At 44.0% G+C, this 17877-nt stretch overlaps 1 protein-coding gene across 1 annotated transcript in view; it reads left to right on the plus strand.

Moving 5' to 3' along the window:
- Window positions 1-17436, plus strand: part of SEMA6D (semaphorin 6D) — a 53550-nt gene extending 36114 nt beyond the window's left edge. Inside the window, exons 2-19 of the mRNA XM_080931028.1 lie at window positions 3366-3528; window positions 3931-4042; window positions 4562-4622; window positions 4746-4808; window positions 4914-5015; window positions 5249-5339; window positions 5778-5897; window positions 6602-6690; window positions 7412-7629; window positions 7783-7914; window positions 8246-8401; window positions 8482-8655; window positions 9405-9545; window positions 9643-9720; window positions 10113-10174; window positions 10527-10583; window positions 12052-12219; window positions 13845-17436. Coding sequence (XP_080787154.1) covers window positions 3420-3528; window positions 3931-4042; window positions 4562-4622; window positions 4746-4808; window positions 4914-5015; window positions 5249-5339; window positions 5778-5897; window positions 6602-6690; window positions 7412-7629; window positions 7783-7914; window positions 8246-8401; window positions 8482-8655; window positions 9405-9545; window positions 9643-9720; window positions 10113-10174; window positions 10527-10583; window positions 12052-12219; window positions 13845-15133 — 3222 coding nt within the window. The 5' untranslated portion in view covers window positions 3366-3419 and the 3' untranslated portion in view covers window positions 15134-17436. The remainder of the gene's footprint in view (window positions 1-3365; window positions 3529-3930; window positions 4043-4561; window positions 4623-4745; window positions 4809-4913; window positions 5016-5248; window positions 5340-5777; window positions 5898-6601; window positions 6691-7411; window positions 7630-7782; window positions 7915-8245; window positions 8402-8481; window positions 8656-9404; window positions 9546-9642; window positions 9721-10112; window positions 10175-10526; window positions 10584-12051; window positions 12220-13844) is intronic.
- The last annotated feature ends 441 nt before the right edge of the window (window positions 17437-17877 follow it).

Below are 17877 nucleotides of genomic sequence, written 5' to 3' on the forward strand. Positions count from 1 at the left end.
AAAATATGCTTATTCTTGTAACACCATTCTTTTTGACTAGATAGAGTAGCCCCATAGAGATGCCCTTTTATTAAGACAGGGGAACTGGTTCTTCCTCCTAAGTGGAGGGTCAGCATTTATGAAAGTGAACCTTGCTCTGAAGGAAAACCCCATCATGATAGTAAAAGCACAACAGTGAGTTTTGCAGACAGTTCTGCCTAACAGCAGGTGGTGATGGGATAGCCTTCACATCTTTGTTGCCTAATAAGATGAGACTGTCAATTGCAATATTTACTATAAAGCTACTAGAATTTTGCTGTCAATCACGTTGTGTTAAGTGCCTCCTATGATTCATTTCATTTACTCCCCAGAGGGGCCAGTGAGCTAGTAAAGACAATTGCTTCTACTGTACATTTGATAAACTGAGCCGGCCAGACGTCCAAACTCAGGGAGTGAGTGTCACAGACTAATTTTAGCTTTTTCTGTTCCTCTGTGGACACCCTTTCCCATGGTTTGACTGACTCGTGGTTTGCCTACATCACCTAACTAGCGTCCTGATTCCATTGAACCCTAGACTCCTTCAGCTCCCAGACAGGGTGCAACAATCCCAGCACTTAGGAGGCTGAAATGGGAAGCCAGTCAGGGTGATACAAAGTCTCAAAACTCTTAATCAACTGAAGGATTTCCATGCAGATCAAACCTTTATTTGGTGCATTTCTCTTGTGTATTTCCAGACACACACACACACACACACACACACACACACACACACGCACATTCACTCACTCCCTTAGTCCTCCTGCTTTGCTATATGTATAATATCAACAGCAAAATGTTTTTTTGTTTTTGTTTTGTTTTTTTTTTAATTTTAAGCTTTCTTTTGACAGAAAGCAAATTTGTTGTAGGATTTATTTATAAAGGATTAGGTTGGCCATAGGCAGGGTATGGGGAGAGGTGATTTATGTGTCAAGGGTGCTTCAGGATATCACAACTCAGCCATAGCTAGGGGCTAGCTGTGAGTCAGCATGACTTGGCTTCAGTTCTTGTGGGTGAGAGCTACTTCCGGCGCTGGGACACAGAGATGCTTCCTGGCTGACATGAGCTATGGAAGAAAGCCTCACAGAACTTTGTTTCCACACACGTAGTTCCACATTTCTTTAGGAGCTGTGAGTGTTTGAGATCCTTTTTAATGATTCTGGGCAGAAAGAGCCAAGTGACTTTCCATCCGGAAGATGCAGTTTGGGACCGTTGCCACAGGCAAAGTTGGTGCTTAGAGCACATTAGTCTTTTTAGGCTGCTAGAACTGTCTAGGGTCTGAACAAACAGAAAGCGTTAGAAACAAGACAGGGAGAGGCTGCTTTGAATGATGTGGCCAAGGGATGGAGGGTATGTTCTTACAACCGAAAACACAGGAGGCAGACATATTAGGACAAATTAATACATCTGGCCGTGGAGTTGAGTTGGTAAAATTCTTAAGAGAAGGTTTGATAAGCAGATGCCAGCTATTAAATTTATTCTATGCCTAGTTCTTGAGCATTTTTTAATATCCTTTTACTTGCAAGAAAATTTGGACAAATTGCCATCCATTTTTAGCTTTGTCTTTTCACCGGACTGTGTTCAGACTCTTGAGGTCAACCTGGCAGTCCACGTCACTACCTTTCCTCAGAATCTACTGCGCGGTTAGTTCGTTTTTATCTTGGTGAGACGTTCTTTTCCATATTTTATAAATAAGGAGTCTGATTCCCTTAGAGATTGAAGCCCATTCCCGGGGCCCATTAGCCAGCAATACTAGTGTTCTGTCCAGTCATAAACTCCAGTACAGAATGGGGCTGCCACCATTTCTGCTCCATCATACTTTGAGAAGCATCTGTGTTATTAACTTAACTGCTATGACCTATCAACAGAGATTTTTTTATAGAAACATTATTCTCTCCATATAAAACTGGGCCTTTTTTTTTTTTTTTTAAAGTACAGTTTTACTCACGAATATTTATTTGGCTTATACTTTAGTTCAGAAAAAAATAGTGTGTGCGGTGCATGTTCACATTTTTTTTTTTAATTTACTGAATGATTGTATTCTCCAGAATTTGAGATGGTTATTTATAACTTGCCCCCATGGCTCTTAGGTATACAAATGGAAACTATTATAAGAACCATTGGCAGCTTTGGTTGTGTGAAGACGGAGTTGCAGAAGAGCAATTCTCTCGGAATCTCACAATCACGCTTCTCCCATTGGTCCAGAAAACCCAATTCATTTTTTTTTTCAATGTGTTGCTAACATTTACAGATCTTTTAGCTGTGTTCTCATAGTTTTATTGGGTTATTGATCTACAGTAACTGTACATATTTAATGTGTGATTTAATATCTGTGAAACATAACTTCGATAAAAATGATGAATACGGCCATTTCTCTCAAAGGAGTCTCCTTGTATTACCATCTGTTTGAAGGAAAAACACCCATTTATTTCCTCAGTCTAGTTTGGAGCCATGAGTCTGACCTGGACCCAAGCCTGGCCCTAAAGTCACCGTGAAAGTCACAGTGAATTCCTTCCTTTTGCCACCCTGTTAGTTTTCTCATTTAACAATGGAAGGTGTTAAGCTCGAGGGTCCCCAAGGCCCCTACAGCTCAAAAAAAAAAAAAAAAAAAAAAAAAAAGGCTAAGAGGACAGTGTACTTAGGGTTATGGGGTTGGGTCTGAATGGTCTTAGGTTAGAATGTAGGTGTCCCTAGAGGCTGGGTACCAGCTGGCCTACTCTGTCACTCCCTGCTTTACTGATTGGTTTTCACAGAAAACCTTTCATCCTAATACAAGGTCACTGACCTCTTTTCCCACATTGATCTTCAAAACACCTAATTCAGAATCTCGAACTGTGACTGGGGCGGTGCTAGATCTGCAGCAGCTAGATCTAGATGCTAGAGCCTCTACAGTAACGGTGGCCCAGGGCAAGGTCAGCAGCTCAGGCTTTCCAAGGCTGTTTGGGCCTTTTGAGAGAGAAAGAAGCGTGTTGTATCTGTGTTTCAGGACTGGGGGAAGGGATGCAGATTGGAGTTTAATTAAAATGCCGAGCCCTCCTTTGCCCACTTCCTTGCCAAGTGAGCAGCCAACACTTCTGTTTGGGGTTCTGGTGGTTTTGCTGAGATGACACAGGGTTGCCTCCAAAATTCTGGCAAAAACCTAAAGCACCAATATGGTCACCAGGCACATGAGCGAGGCCCAGCTCCGAGCTGCCTTTCGTCTGTTCTTGGAGATAGTGGTCTACCACTGCCAGGTCTCTTGATAAATAAGGAGCTATAGAAAGAGGTGGGCAAAAATTTGAACAGGCTACAAACAAGAAACCAGTTTCACCACGACATAAAGGTCTTCCCCTAATGCTTTTGTCTTCTAGGTAGCTAAGCAGGACTTCTGAGGAGGGGGAGCTCAGATTTCTTCTTGGCCAACCATGAGGTTCTTTCTGCTTTGGTCCTGCATGCTCTTCCTTCTGGCCTCCAGGATACGGGCAGTCAGCTTCCCAGAAGACGATGAACCTCTTAACACGGTTGACTATCACTGTAAGTCACCTAAGGCCGTTTCCTTGCTTACAAAGGAAGCCCTTTGTTTTTCCTTTTCTGCGTCTTTTCATTTTCCCACATCAGAGACGAATCTGAAGACGTCTTTACCAAGTTTGGCACATTAAATTGTCTGCAGTCTCCTCGGCTGTGCAGAAACTGAGCTGGTTGTGTTGGGTGCCATCCTGAAGCAGCCTGGGCATAGAGATTCTATATTTTCAGTAAAAAAAGAAAGAGACCATTTGCTGACAACTCTCCATTTTTCACTAATTTATATTCAAGACCTTAAGAGAGGAATTTAGTTAAAACCCTTCCTACAAGTATTATATACAGCTAATCAATACTGTCTATTGATCCTTCAGCTCCGTAATCCTGACTGATGGTTTAGCCCATTTTTACTTGCAGATTCAAGGCAATATCCGGTTTTTAGAGGACGCCCTTCAGGCAACGAATCGCAGCACAGGCTGGACTTTCAGCTGATGTTGAAAATTCGAGACACACTTTATATTGCTGGCAGGTAATTTTCCTTTCGTTGGTTTATTAGATTAAAATTCTTTTCTCTTGTGGTGCTTGCATTAATGTGTCTAGTTCATGAAAAACTAATATGTGATTGTGATCAAAAAACTGCAAGTAGCCAAAAATAGTCTCATGAAGAGCGTGCTAGGTACCAGGACAGAAAGCAGAGTTAAAGCCTTTAGTGACACATCCAGAAATCATACATCATTATTTTGTCCCAAAGCAGCATGGGGAAGAGGGGGTGATTCTTTATTCTTTCCTAACTTAGAATTTTTCAGGCAAATATCAGAAATATACGTGTGCTTGTACCCAGTCTGCCCCAAGCCTGGAGAGAAAGACTGTGTCACCCTGGCTGCAGCCATGCACAGAAGCATCTTGCTAACGAGAAAGTGCCCTGTTGACTTTGTTCAAGCCATAGAGAAGCCAGATGATCTTCAAAATGCAGTAATGGCAGATCTGTAAAGATGAAATAAGAAACAGCATTCACAGGATATGGCTTTAACTGCCTTGTTTCCAACAGGGATCAAGTCTATACGGTGAACTTGAATGAAATCCCCCAAACAGAGGTGATACCAAGCAAGGTGAGTAGCTCGCTGCCGAGGGCAAGTGGGTCCACACTCCCCCAGCTTCCCTGATGCCTGCCCCCCCCACTCAAAGTGCGTCCAGTTTAACACTGAGCTTTGATTTTTACTTGATTAATCTAGAAGCTGACGTGGAGGTCCAGACAGCAGGATCGAGAAAATTGTGCTATGAAAGGCAAGCATAAAGTGAGTGCAGCGGACGGGTGCCTGTCATGGTCCCTCTTGGTGGCCTCGCCACCACAACATCACCATAGGGGATGATTGACCGCCATGTAACAATTTTTTCTTTAGGACGAATGTCACAACTTCATCAAAGTCTTTGTCCCAAGAAATGATGAGATGGTTTTCGTGTGTGGCACCAATGCTTTCAACCCGATGTGCCGATACTATAGGGTACGTGTGCTTTATATGATGACTTTCTTTTCTCCTCAACTATAATTTCCATCACTGGTATGCTGTTAGGGTTGAACCTTCTCTGCTGTAAACCAGAGATTTGTTTTGTCTCTGATAAGAGAATATAAAACAGATTCCCTCAACTAGAATTTCAATATAAATAAAGCAGCATTGCCTTCGAACAAGTACATTGAACAGATGTGACATACGCTATTATTTTTTTCCTCTTGCAGTTGAGTACCTTAGAGTATGATGGGGAAGAAATTAGTGGCCTGGCACGATGCCCGTTTGATGCCCGGCAAACCAACGTTGCCCTCTTCGCCGGTAAGAAGCTACAGTGTCTTATTGAATATCACTGATAAATGACATGAAGGCGCAAGAGAATTTAAAGGAAGACAAAAGCTCAAGCCTTGGATGATACACTTGGACAAAAGCATTTGAAAGGCTAACGCCTCTGAACAAATTAATAATAAGAAAAAAAACAGGTGTATCTCAGTGACTGGTATACATACGGATTCTTACTCGTGGCTCTGTCATTAACTAAGCCGCTGACCCTGAACGCATTGCTTAATTTTGGGTACTTAGATCCCTCACCTGTAAAATTAGGTAATACCATAGGACAGCCAGCTAGGGGTTGAGGGTGAGCACCAGAGTAGTGTATCGCATAGCTCATGGTGCCGGATGAAACCGTGCAGGGGGTGGCTGTGCTAACACACCATAGGTAACCATGGTTATCTTACCAAATTATAACTTTGGTTGCAGATGGAAAACTCTATTCTGCCACAGTGGCTGATTTCTTGGCCAGTGATGCTGTCATTTACAGAAGCATGGGTGACGGGTCTGCCCTCCGCACAATAAAATACGATTCCAAATGGATCAAAGGTACCTAAAGGAGCATTGCCTTAGGGTGACAGGTGGGGGCGGGGAGATTGTTAGAAGGCTTAAGGGGCAATGGCAGCCGAGGCCAACAGGAAGTTCAGAGCAAGACTTTGCTTGTCTAGAAAAAGCACATGGTGTTTTGTTTATTAAATACAACCCTGGCAGGGAATGAACAGACTGGGAGTCCTGTCAGGGAATAAGTTCATCCAGGCAGGTATGCAAGTGACCAAATCAAAAGCAAACACCTAGACTCCTTGCCTTCAGGAGTCAAATTGTCTAACTCCAAATGCTTACAGCACTCTCTTATACCACACTCCCTTCCCATACTCGTCTACCCTTTTGGAACTTTATTAGGGAGAATTGATGAGTTCATATTTATAGAGTCATCTTGTTCATTAAATTCTGAAAATCAGGGGTTTAAAAAAATTCTCAATATGAGATTTTTCTTCCCTAGTTAAATAGGTTAATGAATAAATCTGGTGAAACAAAGACCTTTGCTGTAGCTCAGTTCCCTGCAGGCCTTTTTCTTTTTTACAGTCCATTAGCTGACTTGAAAGACACAGGCTCTCAAAGCCTGGACACACCCATATTGAGACTCCCTAAAAACCACACTCCAAGTGTAGTTACACAACTGAGCTGGCAGCCGGGGGGGTCTCACACTAATTAAACCATCCTTTAAGAATGGTTTGTTCTCAATCTTCTTTCAGAACCACACTTTCTCCATGCCATAGAATATGGAAACTATGTCTATTTCTTCTTCAGAGAGATTGCCGTGGAACATAACAACTTAGGCAAGGCAAGTATATGTGTCTGATGTGCCACTGTGGACTTAGACGGAGTGAAATCCCACCCACTTTGGGAGAGTGGCGGGTGCTCTCCTGGTTGTTTCAAAGTGCTCGCCTGAGTGCATTTAAGGGCGAGTAAGGGATCTGGGTTGCTGATAGCACCAGCTAACTGCTGGGAAACGCCTCACAATGCCCAGAGTGGGAACAGCTGCCTCCTCAGGCTTTCAGAAGCTTTCATATTTTTATTTCTATCACCATAGAAAGTGGAGGCCTTTTTTTTTTCACTCTTTAGAAAGCCATTGACGCCTCATCCTTTCCAGTGTCAAAGGCAGAATGGAGAACGGGAGCCCCTGTTCAACTTGGAGTGTTTCTGTAAAAGCCCGCGTGCTTCTTGAGGACCGCAGACTCTTCTGTGACCGCATTCGAGAACGGTGCATTTTATTAACACCACAAGAGGCAATAGACAAAGTTAGAGTCAGAAGCACAGACCTGGTTTTCATTCAGCCAGGAAGACAGGTAGCTCAGGTGTCTTTTCTCACACTTGGCAGAGTGAGAAAAAACGTTCGTCCATTCTCACCGCGCAGTACAGGGAGGAGGCCGCTCGTCCTGAGCCAGACATCTATTTCCTTTTGTCTCCTTTGGTTTCTCCGTGTGTCCCTTGAGCGGCAGCATTTTGTCGTGTTCCGCTCGCGGTGCTCGCGGTCTCATGGCTTGGTTCTGGTCTCCGTGCAGGCTGTGTATTCCCGAGTGGCTCGCATTTGTAAAAACGACATGGGTGGCTCACAACGGGTCCTGGAGAAACACTGGACTTCCTTCCTAAAGGCTCGGCTTAACTGTTCGGTTCCGGGAGATTCCTTTTTCTACTTCGATGTTCTGCAGTCCATAACAGACATAATCCTAATCAATGGCATCCCCACCGTGATTGGGGTCTTCACCACGCAGCTCAACAGGTGGGAAGAAGCAGAACCCTGGTACCCCACCACACACACACACACACACACACACACACACACACACACACACACACACACGGCCTCTGTGCTCCCTGTGGGAACTGGGCGTGGCCCCCCCACGGTTGTCCTTATGGTTTTCTCCTTTTTCAGCATTCCCGGCTCTGCCGTCTGTGCCTTTAGCATGGGCGACATTGAGAAAGTGTTCAAAGGGCGGTTCAAAGAACAGAAAACCCCAGATTCTGTTTGGACAGCGGTTCCTGAAGACAAAGTACCAAAACCAAGGTAAAGAGGCGGAGATATTTGTATTGAACAGCCTACCCTCCTCCCCATCCCCCCTAAGAACACTGGGACCATCTTCTGACTATGTCACCCATCCTCCCACCCCAGCAGGGCATCCCTCTGCGGCTGTCCTCAGGAAGCCAATAAGTGTTATCCTGCTACACCCTGTGCATGTGGCTGTGCAAAGCCCACAGAATTCGGGGGTGATGGCATTACTCCTCTGGTTTTTCCGTCCCTCCTTTCTCTCTTGACCTCTTCTTTACACAAGTGTGTGCTTACTCCTGACATCCAGTCTGGGAGACAGAGTGATTGAAGGTTGCTGTTTTCATTTCAGGCCCGGCTGTTGTGCCAAACACGGCCTCGCGGAAGCTTACAAGACCTCCATCGACTTTCCAGATGATACCCTGGCTTTCATCAAGTCCCATCCACTAATGGACTCCGCTGTCCCTCCCATTGCTGATGAGCCTTGGTTCACGAAGACACGGGTCAGGTGAGGCTGTAGGTCATCTACTCCCACCCATGTCTCCTATGATGGGCCTCCTGATCTGACCTGCCTCTTTCCTCGGCCAGGTACAGGTTGACAGCCATCGAGGTGGACCGTTCAGCGGGGCCGTATCAAAACTACACAGTCATCTTTGTTGGCTCTGAAGCTGGCGTGGTGCTTAAAGTTTTGGCAAAGACCAGTCCTTTCTCTTTGAATGACAGTGTATTACTCGAAGAGATTGAGGCTTATAACCCAGCCAAGTAAGTATGCTTTGGAAGAACTCTCTTTAGCCCTGCTCAAAAAAAAAAAAAAAAAAAAAAAAAAAAAAAAAAATGTACATCTTATCTGGCCATTGTTTTTCAGACTTCTAAATTAGGGGTGTTTCTTACAGGTTCCCTTTGGGCTTTATTTCTTCCTTTATTATTTGCCTCACCCATTGAAATGCTTTTCAGGCTTGTTTGTTTTTTGTAAGCCCACTAGGGCCAGGAGGGTGAACAGCTGATGAGTTTAAAAATAAGGCACCCCTCCTTCCTTTCTAACCTGTGAAAAATGAGAACATTTTAGCACCATCTTACCTTGCAGATCTATTTTGGGATGCTGCATGTGGCACAGTTGGTCGTAAGCATGCGCACAGAGACTATGCTTAGAGTTTAGCGAGATCGTTTGGACAGTTAAAACACATAAGGAGTGAGCGAGGGATGTTGAATGCATGAGACACCCAGGGGCCTCTAGCGTGGGAGGATTTAAATGCGTTAGAATGTCATCCTTCTTGTTTTCTAGAGTCTAACAAGTACTTCACAGCTGCAACCCCATTCAGCCAGGAAAGCCACTTTAAAGACCCTTTGTCCAGCTTCAGATGTAACCAGCTACACAGAAACATAGAGCCATATCCCATCATTATTATTTCTCGAGTTATAATTTGGTTCGATTGGCTGCCAAACCAGGCCTCTTACGTAGTTGGTGCAAGCTTGACTTCAGTGTGTGCCTTCCAAATGTAACCACCAAACAGGTGCAGCACAGAGAGTGAGGAGGACAGAAAGGTCGTCTCATTACAGCTGGACAAGGATCACCATGCTTTATACGTGGCCTTCTCCAGCTGCGTGGTCCGCATCCCCCTCAGCCGCTGTGAACGCTACAGCGCCTGTAAAAAGTAAGCTTCCGTTTCCGTATTTATTCCTGCTCTCGCAGTGGCAGGCCCGGTGCTGATGAGAAGAACCCGCATCACTGTTTGTTTGGTTTCTCTGCAGGTCTTGTATCGCATCCCGTGATCCGTACTGTGGTTGGTTAAGCCAGGGAGTTTGCGAGAGGGTGACCGTGGGGATGCTGTGAGTACACTGGACTGTTTCCTCTCAGGGACCAACAGCTTACAAATAAAGTACCAAATTCCCAGCTATTCTGCTTTTCTTCCCTTTCTTAGTCTGGTATGGGAGGGGGGGAGTTTTTTTTTTTTTTTAAAAAGATCTAAAATTTGAAAGGGAAATGAGATTTAGATATAACAGCCCTTGAAGGCAATAGATTGTGAAGAGAGAACATCTTACTCTCTTAAGCACCCTAGCTAAACCGACGAGAAATTCTGTTGGAGCGTTTGTTGAATTGTTAGCGTGCTCTCTCCGCTTACTCTCACTAACCAGCCTGTGTTCTCGGCTCTGTCCTGGTTGTCCCCTGTGCCCCTATGAAGGCTGTTAACTGAAGACTTCTTTGCTTTCCATAACCACAGCGCTGGAGCATACGAGCAGGACACTGAATATGGCAACACAGCCCATCTAGGGGACTGCCACGGTAAGACAGACGCCTCCCTTCCTTCATTTGACCACATTTGCACGCAAACATTATTTTACAAGCAGCCTTTATGACGACTAGGGATGCATACCACCTAGCATTTAACTTTAAACTTCGCAAAAGCTGAGCTCTTTGGTCATGGGGGTCCATTAGAAAAGATTCTGAGTTTTTCTTTTCCTTCACCATTTGCGCTTTTGTTAGCAAAACAATCTAGAGAAAGGTAGTGTCACCGGTAGCCTTTTAGTTTGTAGTCTTTTCTTTGGACTTTTCTCTATTGCTTGGAGTTCATAAACGTTTTTTGCTTTCTTTCCGTGACTCTTCACTGATGACCTGTTCCTTTGATCCCCTTTAGAAAGTTTGCCTACTTCAGCTACACCAGATTACAAAATATTTGGCGGTCCAACATCTGGTTAGTTTTTTTTAATTTTTTTTGAATTAACACGTCTTTTCTTTCCTTCAGTTCAGCATTTTCTGCCCCTCTTCCCCCCTCCTTTTGCGCAGTTTGGCAGCCCTCCATTTTTCTGCTTTGACTCATAACCCTCTGAAGGTCCCGAAAGATGTTTTCTTACTCAGCCCTCCCCCGTGTGTAGCATGGAATGGTTCATCATTGACCAAGGCACATCCCTGAGAACAGTCACAGGGGTTGACGTATACTACATTTCAGTTGCACGCCGGCCACCCAGCTTCCTTCTCTCGCCCCTTTGCATTGTGAATGCTCCCTTTAGCCATCCATATCCCATGGATGGCAGAATTGCATAGTTTTCCCCTTCTCTCCCCACCTTCCATATGAACAAGGAATGGACAATACACATTTCCCCCCCAAAAAATGTGTATTTCTGAGTTTTAAAGATCTTTTTGGAATGTTTCTGTGGCAGTCCCAGGAATCTCCAAATGCCGTGTTCTCGGTGGCGTGAAAGGAGCCAGCCAGCTTCAGTTGAATGAAGCTGGATTATGATGTTCAAAGATGCACAGTGGGGTCTCTGTGCACACCTGTCTGTGTGTGTTTAGACGTCTCTTCCTCTAACTATTGGATCAGTCTGTACTGTCTCTAAAAGCATATGCTTATATATTCATGGACATCTACTAGGTTAAAGCTCATAATAGACACAGAAAGGTTCAGTTGCTCTTCTGACTACGCTGTGTTTAGGGTTCACATTCGTTTCATCTCTTAGGGGGGAGAAAAGGATGGCCTATCTCATGTATCCCAACATCCTGATTTAGTATATAAATACCATTGCTTGTGCATGAGTTACTGCTAACTCTTTCGAAGAAACTCCACAGGCATTTTGGAGAACACAGCAAGGTTTGTGCTGCGATGAGGATGGAGGCTCTCAGGGTATTAAGAAACCCACAAATGGACAGAGGCCTTGAAGAAGCAGAGTGGCCTCTTAGGCAGAGCAGGTTTCTCAGGTCCAAGATCAAGTGTTTTCTTGGACCTGACCAGGTATTTTCTCAATGTCATTCCGTTGTAGCTTCTCCAGGGAAGGAAAGGGTACAAAGACCCCAGCCATTCACAAAGATTCTCTGTACATCACACGGTACCAATAAACATTGCCAAGAGCTAGCTGCAGGGAGCCAGAGTCAGCCTTAGTTTGGGCTTGCATCACATTTCCACAAGGAGGCTTCAGGAAGAATGTTCCTGTGTCTTTTACTCTGGAAATCTGCATAATGTATCTTCATTGTCAACTTTTAGTTTTTACTCTTCTCTTGCAAGAAAAAGAGTTGGTCCGGTTCCCTCAAGGGGGCTTTTACAAAAAAAATAAAAAATCTAGGACAGGATTTCTGAGAGCATGTACTTGACTTCCGAATGCAAGGAAGCCATTAGGAAAGTCTTCTTGACGCTAGCCATGTTAATGGACATCTGTTTGCCACCACAGACATGGAGGTATCCTCATCTTCTGTTACCACTGTGGCAAGTAGCCCAGAAATTACATCTAAAGTGATTGATACCTGGAGACCTAAACTGACGAGCTCCCGGAAATTTGTAGTTCAAGATGACCCAAACACTTCTGATTTTACTGATTCTATATCAGGTATCCCAAAGGGTAAGGCCTGGACAGGCACTTCATCTCTGACTGCACGGAAACCTGATCCCTAGCCTGGCTCTCGGTGAAGTGGAGTGGAGCTGCAGTCACACAGGCCACAGTGACTCTGCTCTTCTGTGGTTTAAGTCTAAGTGCATTCCTGCCCAAGACTCGGCTCCTGAGACAGCCACTCAGACAATCTAATCTGCGTTGGTTTCTGCCTGCAGATTCGAGAGCCTGCTGAATATCAAAGGATGTTGAGGGTGACCCTCTCAATGTCAAAGGACAAAAGCTCACAGATGACAAATACCTGTTACCAAATATCCTCTCTAGGAGGCTGTCTCAGTCCCTTCTTAGCTTCATCTTCAGATGTAATGTGGAAAGCATATGCGGGGTGACAGGTTGTCTGAATGCCACAAGTGGCAAAGTACGGCACAGTACTTGTCTGTGATGACTACGTTCAGCCCACAATAGGTGACGTTGAAACGCTGTCTCATCGATTTGATTGTAAGATTTAATACTCTGGAAAAAAAAATGTCTATTCCTTTGTGCATAAGCTACGGTATCAGGTTTCCAGCCAGTTCTCATGCCACTGCCTTGTCATTTATGATTTATTTCTGTTGATTTCGTTTTGTTCTATTTTTTTTTATATTTTCATTGCAAACAATTTTATAATCATTATTTCTGTTTTGATTTCTTCAGTAATACCATTTCTTTGTTCTTTTCTCTCCTGGTTCTTTCCACAATCCCATTAAGTTCCACAGCTTTGACAATTGATTGAAACCAACTAATATCCAAAGGCCTTATTACTAACTTGATGCCAGACAACCTTCCCAATCCCTCTGACTCAGTTATTCCGGGATAACTGTATTATTACATATAACAGACTTGAATACCTCTTAACCTAACATTTCTCTAATCTATGGTTAGATGTCTGTGGTTGCATTAAAATTGCCAATAATTACAAACTAACTCACTCTTCACTTTCTAGGTCTAATTTAAGTATTTCTCAAATGCCTCCAGATAACTTAAGAGTATTCTTAAACTAACATGTAGATAATTACTTTCTTACACTGTCCAGTTTTCTTGCATAGTAGATACTTCGTGAATATTTCATCCCAAGATGAAACAAATGCATAGGTGTACATTTGTACTTAACATTGACCAAGTACTTGCTTTTAGTTTGTGGCCACTTACGTTTTTTGTCCTAGTTAACCCAACCGTATTAGCATAGTTATTTGAGCGTGATGTGTGTTTTTGTTAATTCCGACGTTTCCTTAACCCCAGCAGCAACTCTTTAATCCTGGTTTAAGAATTAGGTGAGCATCATAAGATAACATGGTTTCTGGACTGATCTAACTCTGCTTTTTAGATAGAAACTCTTTAAATTCCTAACAACTGCTTAAGAGGCTGGGTGAAAGGAGAGAGAAGTATATGCCCATATATGACTGGTGCAGCAATCATACATGTTTCTGGAAATTTCACTGAGACTTCAGGGGGTGGGATACTGTGAAAGTTTGGTTTCTACTTACTCCTGTAAGCTAGGCATATGGAGAGTTTGAAGGTAGTATTGACTTAGTATGAGCTCTTTTATATTTAATATTTTAAAAAGCACTTTGTTCAAAGTCTTCACACGTCTGTTTCAGGTGTGCGGTGGGAGGTGCAGTCTGGAGATTCCAACCAGATGGTCCACATGAACGTCCTCATCACCTGTGTGTTTGCGGCTTTTGTCTTGGGAGCATTCATCGCAGGCGTGGCTGTATACTGCTATCGTGACGTGTTTGTCCGGAAGAACAGAAAGATTCATAAGGATGCAGAATCAGCCCAGTCATGCACAGACTCCAGTGGGAGCTTTGCCAAGCTCAATGGTCTCTTTGACAGTCCTGTCAAGGAATACCAGCAGAACATCGACTCCCCTAAACTCTACAGCAACCTACTGACCAGTCGGAAGGAGCTGCCACCCAACACGGATACAAAATCCATGGCCATGGACCACCGAGGCCAGCCTCCAGAGCTGGCTGCTCTCCCCACGCCAGAATCCACACCTGTACTCCACCAGAAGACCCTGCAGGCCATGAAGAGCCACTCTGATAAGGCCCACGGCCATGGTGCTTCAAGGAAAGAACACCCCCAGTTTTTCCCTTCTAGCCCTCCACCACATTCCCCCTTAAGTCACGGGCATATCCCCAGTGCCATTGTTCTTCCGAATGCCACTCATGACTACAATACATCGTTCTCAAACTCCAACGCTCACAAAGCTGAAAAGAAGCTTCAGAACATCGATCACCCTCTTACAAAGTCATCCAGTAAGAGGGAGCACCGGCGTTCTGTGGATTCCAGAAATACCCTCAATGATCTCTTGAAGCACCTAAATGACCCAAATAGTAACCCCAAAGCCATCATGGGAGAAATCCACATGGCCCATCAAACCCTCATGCTGGACCCAGTGGGACCAATGTCTGAGGTCCCACCCAAGGTCCCTAACCGGGAGGCATCCCTATACTCCCCTCCCTCAACGCTCCCCAGAAATAGCCCAACCAAGAGAGTAGATGTCCCCACCACTCCTGGGGTCCCAATGACTTCCCTGGAAAGACAAAGAGGTTATCACAAAAATTCCTCCCAGAGGCACTCCATATCTGCCGTGCCTAAAAACTTAAACTCACCAAATGGGGTTTTGTTATCTAGACAGCCGAGTATGAACCGTGGAGGATATATGCCCACCCCAACAGGGGCGAAAGTGGACTATATTCAGGGAACACCAGTGAGTGTCCATCTGCAGCCCCCCCTCTCCAGACAGAGCAGCTACACCAGTAATGGCACCCTACCCAGGACGGGACTAAAGAGGACACCATCCTTAAAACCTGATGTGCCACCAAAGCCTTCCTTTGTTCCTCCAACCACATCTGTCAGACCACTGAACAAATACACTTACTAAGCCTCAAGTGTGCTATTCCTGTGTGGCTTTATCCTGTCCCTGCTGTCGCAAGGAGGCTGTGAAGGTACCTTGGAGATACCTGCTTGTATTTTAAAGGAAACAAGTAGCCAAAGAAACTCTGTAACTTTGGTAACACCAGAACTTGCCACATGTAGCTATCACAGCAAGGCTTCTGTGTACTTGTCTGAGGGAGGGCCCTCTCATTCCATTTCTTTCATTTGAAGCCGAAGGGATATGTAGCCTGGTAGGGCTCCCTTCACCAGGATAAAGAGCCGAGAGAGTACTCAGAAGACTGAGCAAATACTTGAAAATGGGTTCAATGTAGACTGCCATTCTGTGTGGTCTTCCCATTAAATGTGAACATTTTAATATGTATGCATTCACCTTGCCTCTTGCACAAATGTCAAAATGGAAAGATGGGAATGTCTCAAAACAAAATGAGCTTGGAGGTGACCAAGCAGTTTGCTGAAAATTCAATCTTTGACCCAAACTGTAGCATTTTGTTTTCTGCGTGTGGCACTGTCTTTTTTTTTTCAATGCCACCAACAAACTGTTGAGAGAGGGGTGCGTGTTTAAGTGTGTGTGTGTGTGTGTGTGTGTGTGTTAGAGAGAGAGAGAGAGAGAGAGAGAGAGAGAGAGAGAGAGAGAGAGAGAGAGAGAGAGAGATATCTACCCATTAGAATTTATTTAGGTGCCCATTGCATCTTTTGTACTGTGGGGTTGTTTACAGTAAGCATGGCTGAACAAGAACCCAAGTCCTCCCACACCAGTCCACTAAGTTCAGCTCTGATAAGGAATATTCAAGGCTTCTTTGACTGTCAAGTGATTAACATAACCTATGTGGTACCCAGTGTCAGACTATTTAAAAGTTCTAAGTAATTTTGTGCTGCTATCCATCAGAACGTCTATTTCAGCCTTTGCCAGCTAAAGAAGTTAGAGAAATTAAGAGGTATCCTTGATGTATCTACCAGTATTCAGCAGTAACATTTACCCATCCACTGTGAATCAAAGCCTGAGGCACGCTACTCAACCTTGGACGCCCTTAACAGCGTTTATTTTGGTCATGTTATTTTATTTTCCATATAGTAAAAACGTTCCTCTCTTAAATCCTCCTGCTCCCAACCCCCAAGGCGAAAGAGAAACCTAAAACTAGGACTAAATAATTTAAAGTAAGAGACAGACAGAAAAGGACAGACAGAAAAGCAATTACAATTGGCTTAGCCAAGAGGGTCTGTAGAGCTCTCTGTGGTCCTGTCCTCCCTCTGTGTTGTGTTCTGTGAGGATTTTCTTCCGAGTCATGCAGGCAATGACAATAGACTGTAAATACCCCATGTGAGTTTACCTGGATCTGTGCATTTTGTGCCTTATTCACGAGAGTGGTAGAAGTTCCGCGGTATGCTGAGTGTTTCCAATACAGAGTATCATTTCCCATGTGCCACTTGTAAATGTTTTACAGCCAGCATCTGAAGATTTCTTACAGTCATAAAGCAAACTAGAGTGATTTGTTGTTGAACACACCGCCCCCTCCCTCCAGGATCAGAAGCAACGCCCCCCCCCCCCCCCCACTTACCATGGTAAACATTCTGCCCCTGCTATTCTGATAATGTGAAGTCAGATGAGGGTTCCCAGGGAACGTGGCACCTGCGGAAACCAAGTAGCTTGGTAGAGCCCACTGATGGCTGAAGGTGTGCTGCCTACTGACAGCTTTGGTTAACCTATTGCATATCACCCAGTCATTTACCCAACCTAATCTAGAAATTTCCATGGCCGAGGAAGGCTCCTGACCCGGTCAGGCAAAGTTCAAGCGATATCTTGGGACAGTGACAATAGTATGCATTACTTGGGGGAGGATGGGGTTCAGAACAGATCATTTTTATACAGGATGTAGAATACTGATCCGGTTGATCTTTTCCTTCGAGAACATTCTTTTCTAGAGAAAAAAGGATTCCCTGTGATCTCTTGGAAGCTCTAAAGCTGAAACACTTCAGCTTTGCAACTAAAAATATTACAGTTTAATAATCAATTAAACCAACCAACAATAAGCACTACACATCTACCACCAACAATGTTGTGTGCATTTACCTTACCAATATTAATCCCAGCGTGGTAACTCTGTGTGTCCCCCTGATAACATTTTGTAACATTGTGCTGCCTTAGAGTTTGTACTGTGAGTTCTATCAGTATTTATGTTGAAATTTCTAACATGGATTCTAGTCTCTATTCTGTTAATTTAATTTTTAAATGCTTTATCCATTTGTGCAAAGGTAAACACAGATTGTATCTTTTTTAATGGTACGGCATAAAAAAAAATAACCCTAAAGTGAAGTGGCTCTATACTGTTTTATAGAGTGCTTTAACGTGTATAGATATCTTGTAAACTTGTATTGTGGATGTGTAAATAATATGTACTTTGGGTTTTTAACACCGCATGTAAAGTCAAAATAAAATATCCAAGTCATTACATCCTGCCTTTTGACATTAAGAGGTTTATACTGCATCGTGCTTTTAAGATAGTCATGCTGTATTTCAAAATCTAATAACATAGAAATATTTACTACCTGGTCACATTATGCTCCGTTCGCTCCTACTGTTAGTGGCCGGAGCCAGAAATAAGATAGGCAGTTCAGAAAGTGCCATGACCTATAGCCTGCATCCGCAGCCAGATGTTTAACTTGGACCTTGATTGAGTTTAGGAAAAAGTTAGAGTTTCCACCTTATGGGATGGGGAGATGGATCAGTGGGTA

Source organism: Micromys minutus, assembly GCF_963924665.1.
Source record: "Micromys minutus genome assembly, chromosome: 17".
Taxonomy (NCBI): domain Eukaryota; kingdom Metazoa; phylum Chordata; class Mammalia; order Rodentia; family Muridae; genus Micromys; species Micromys minutus.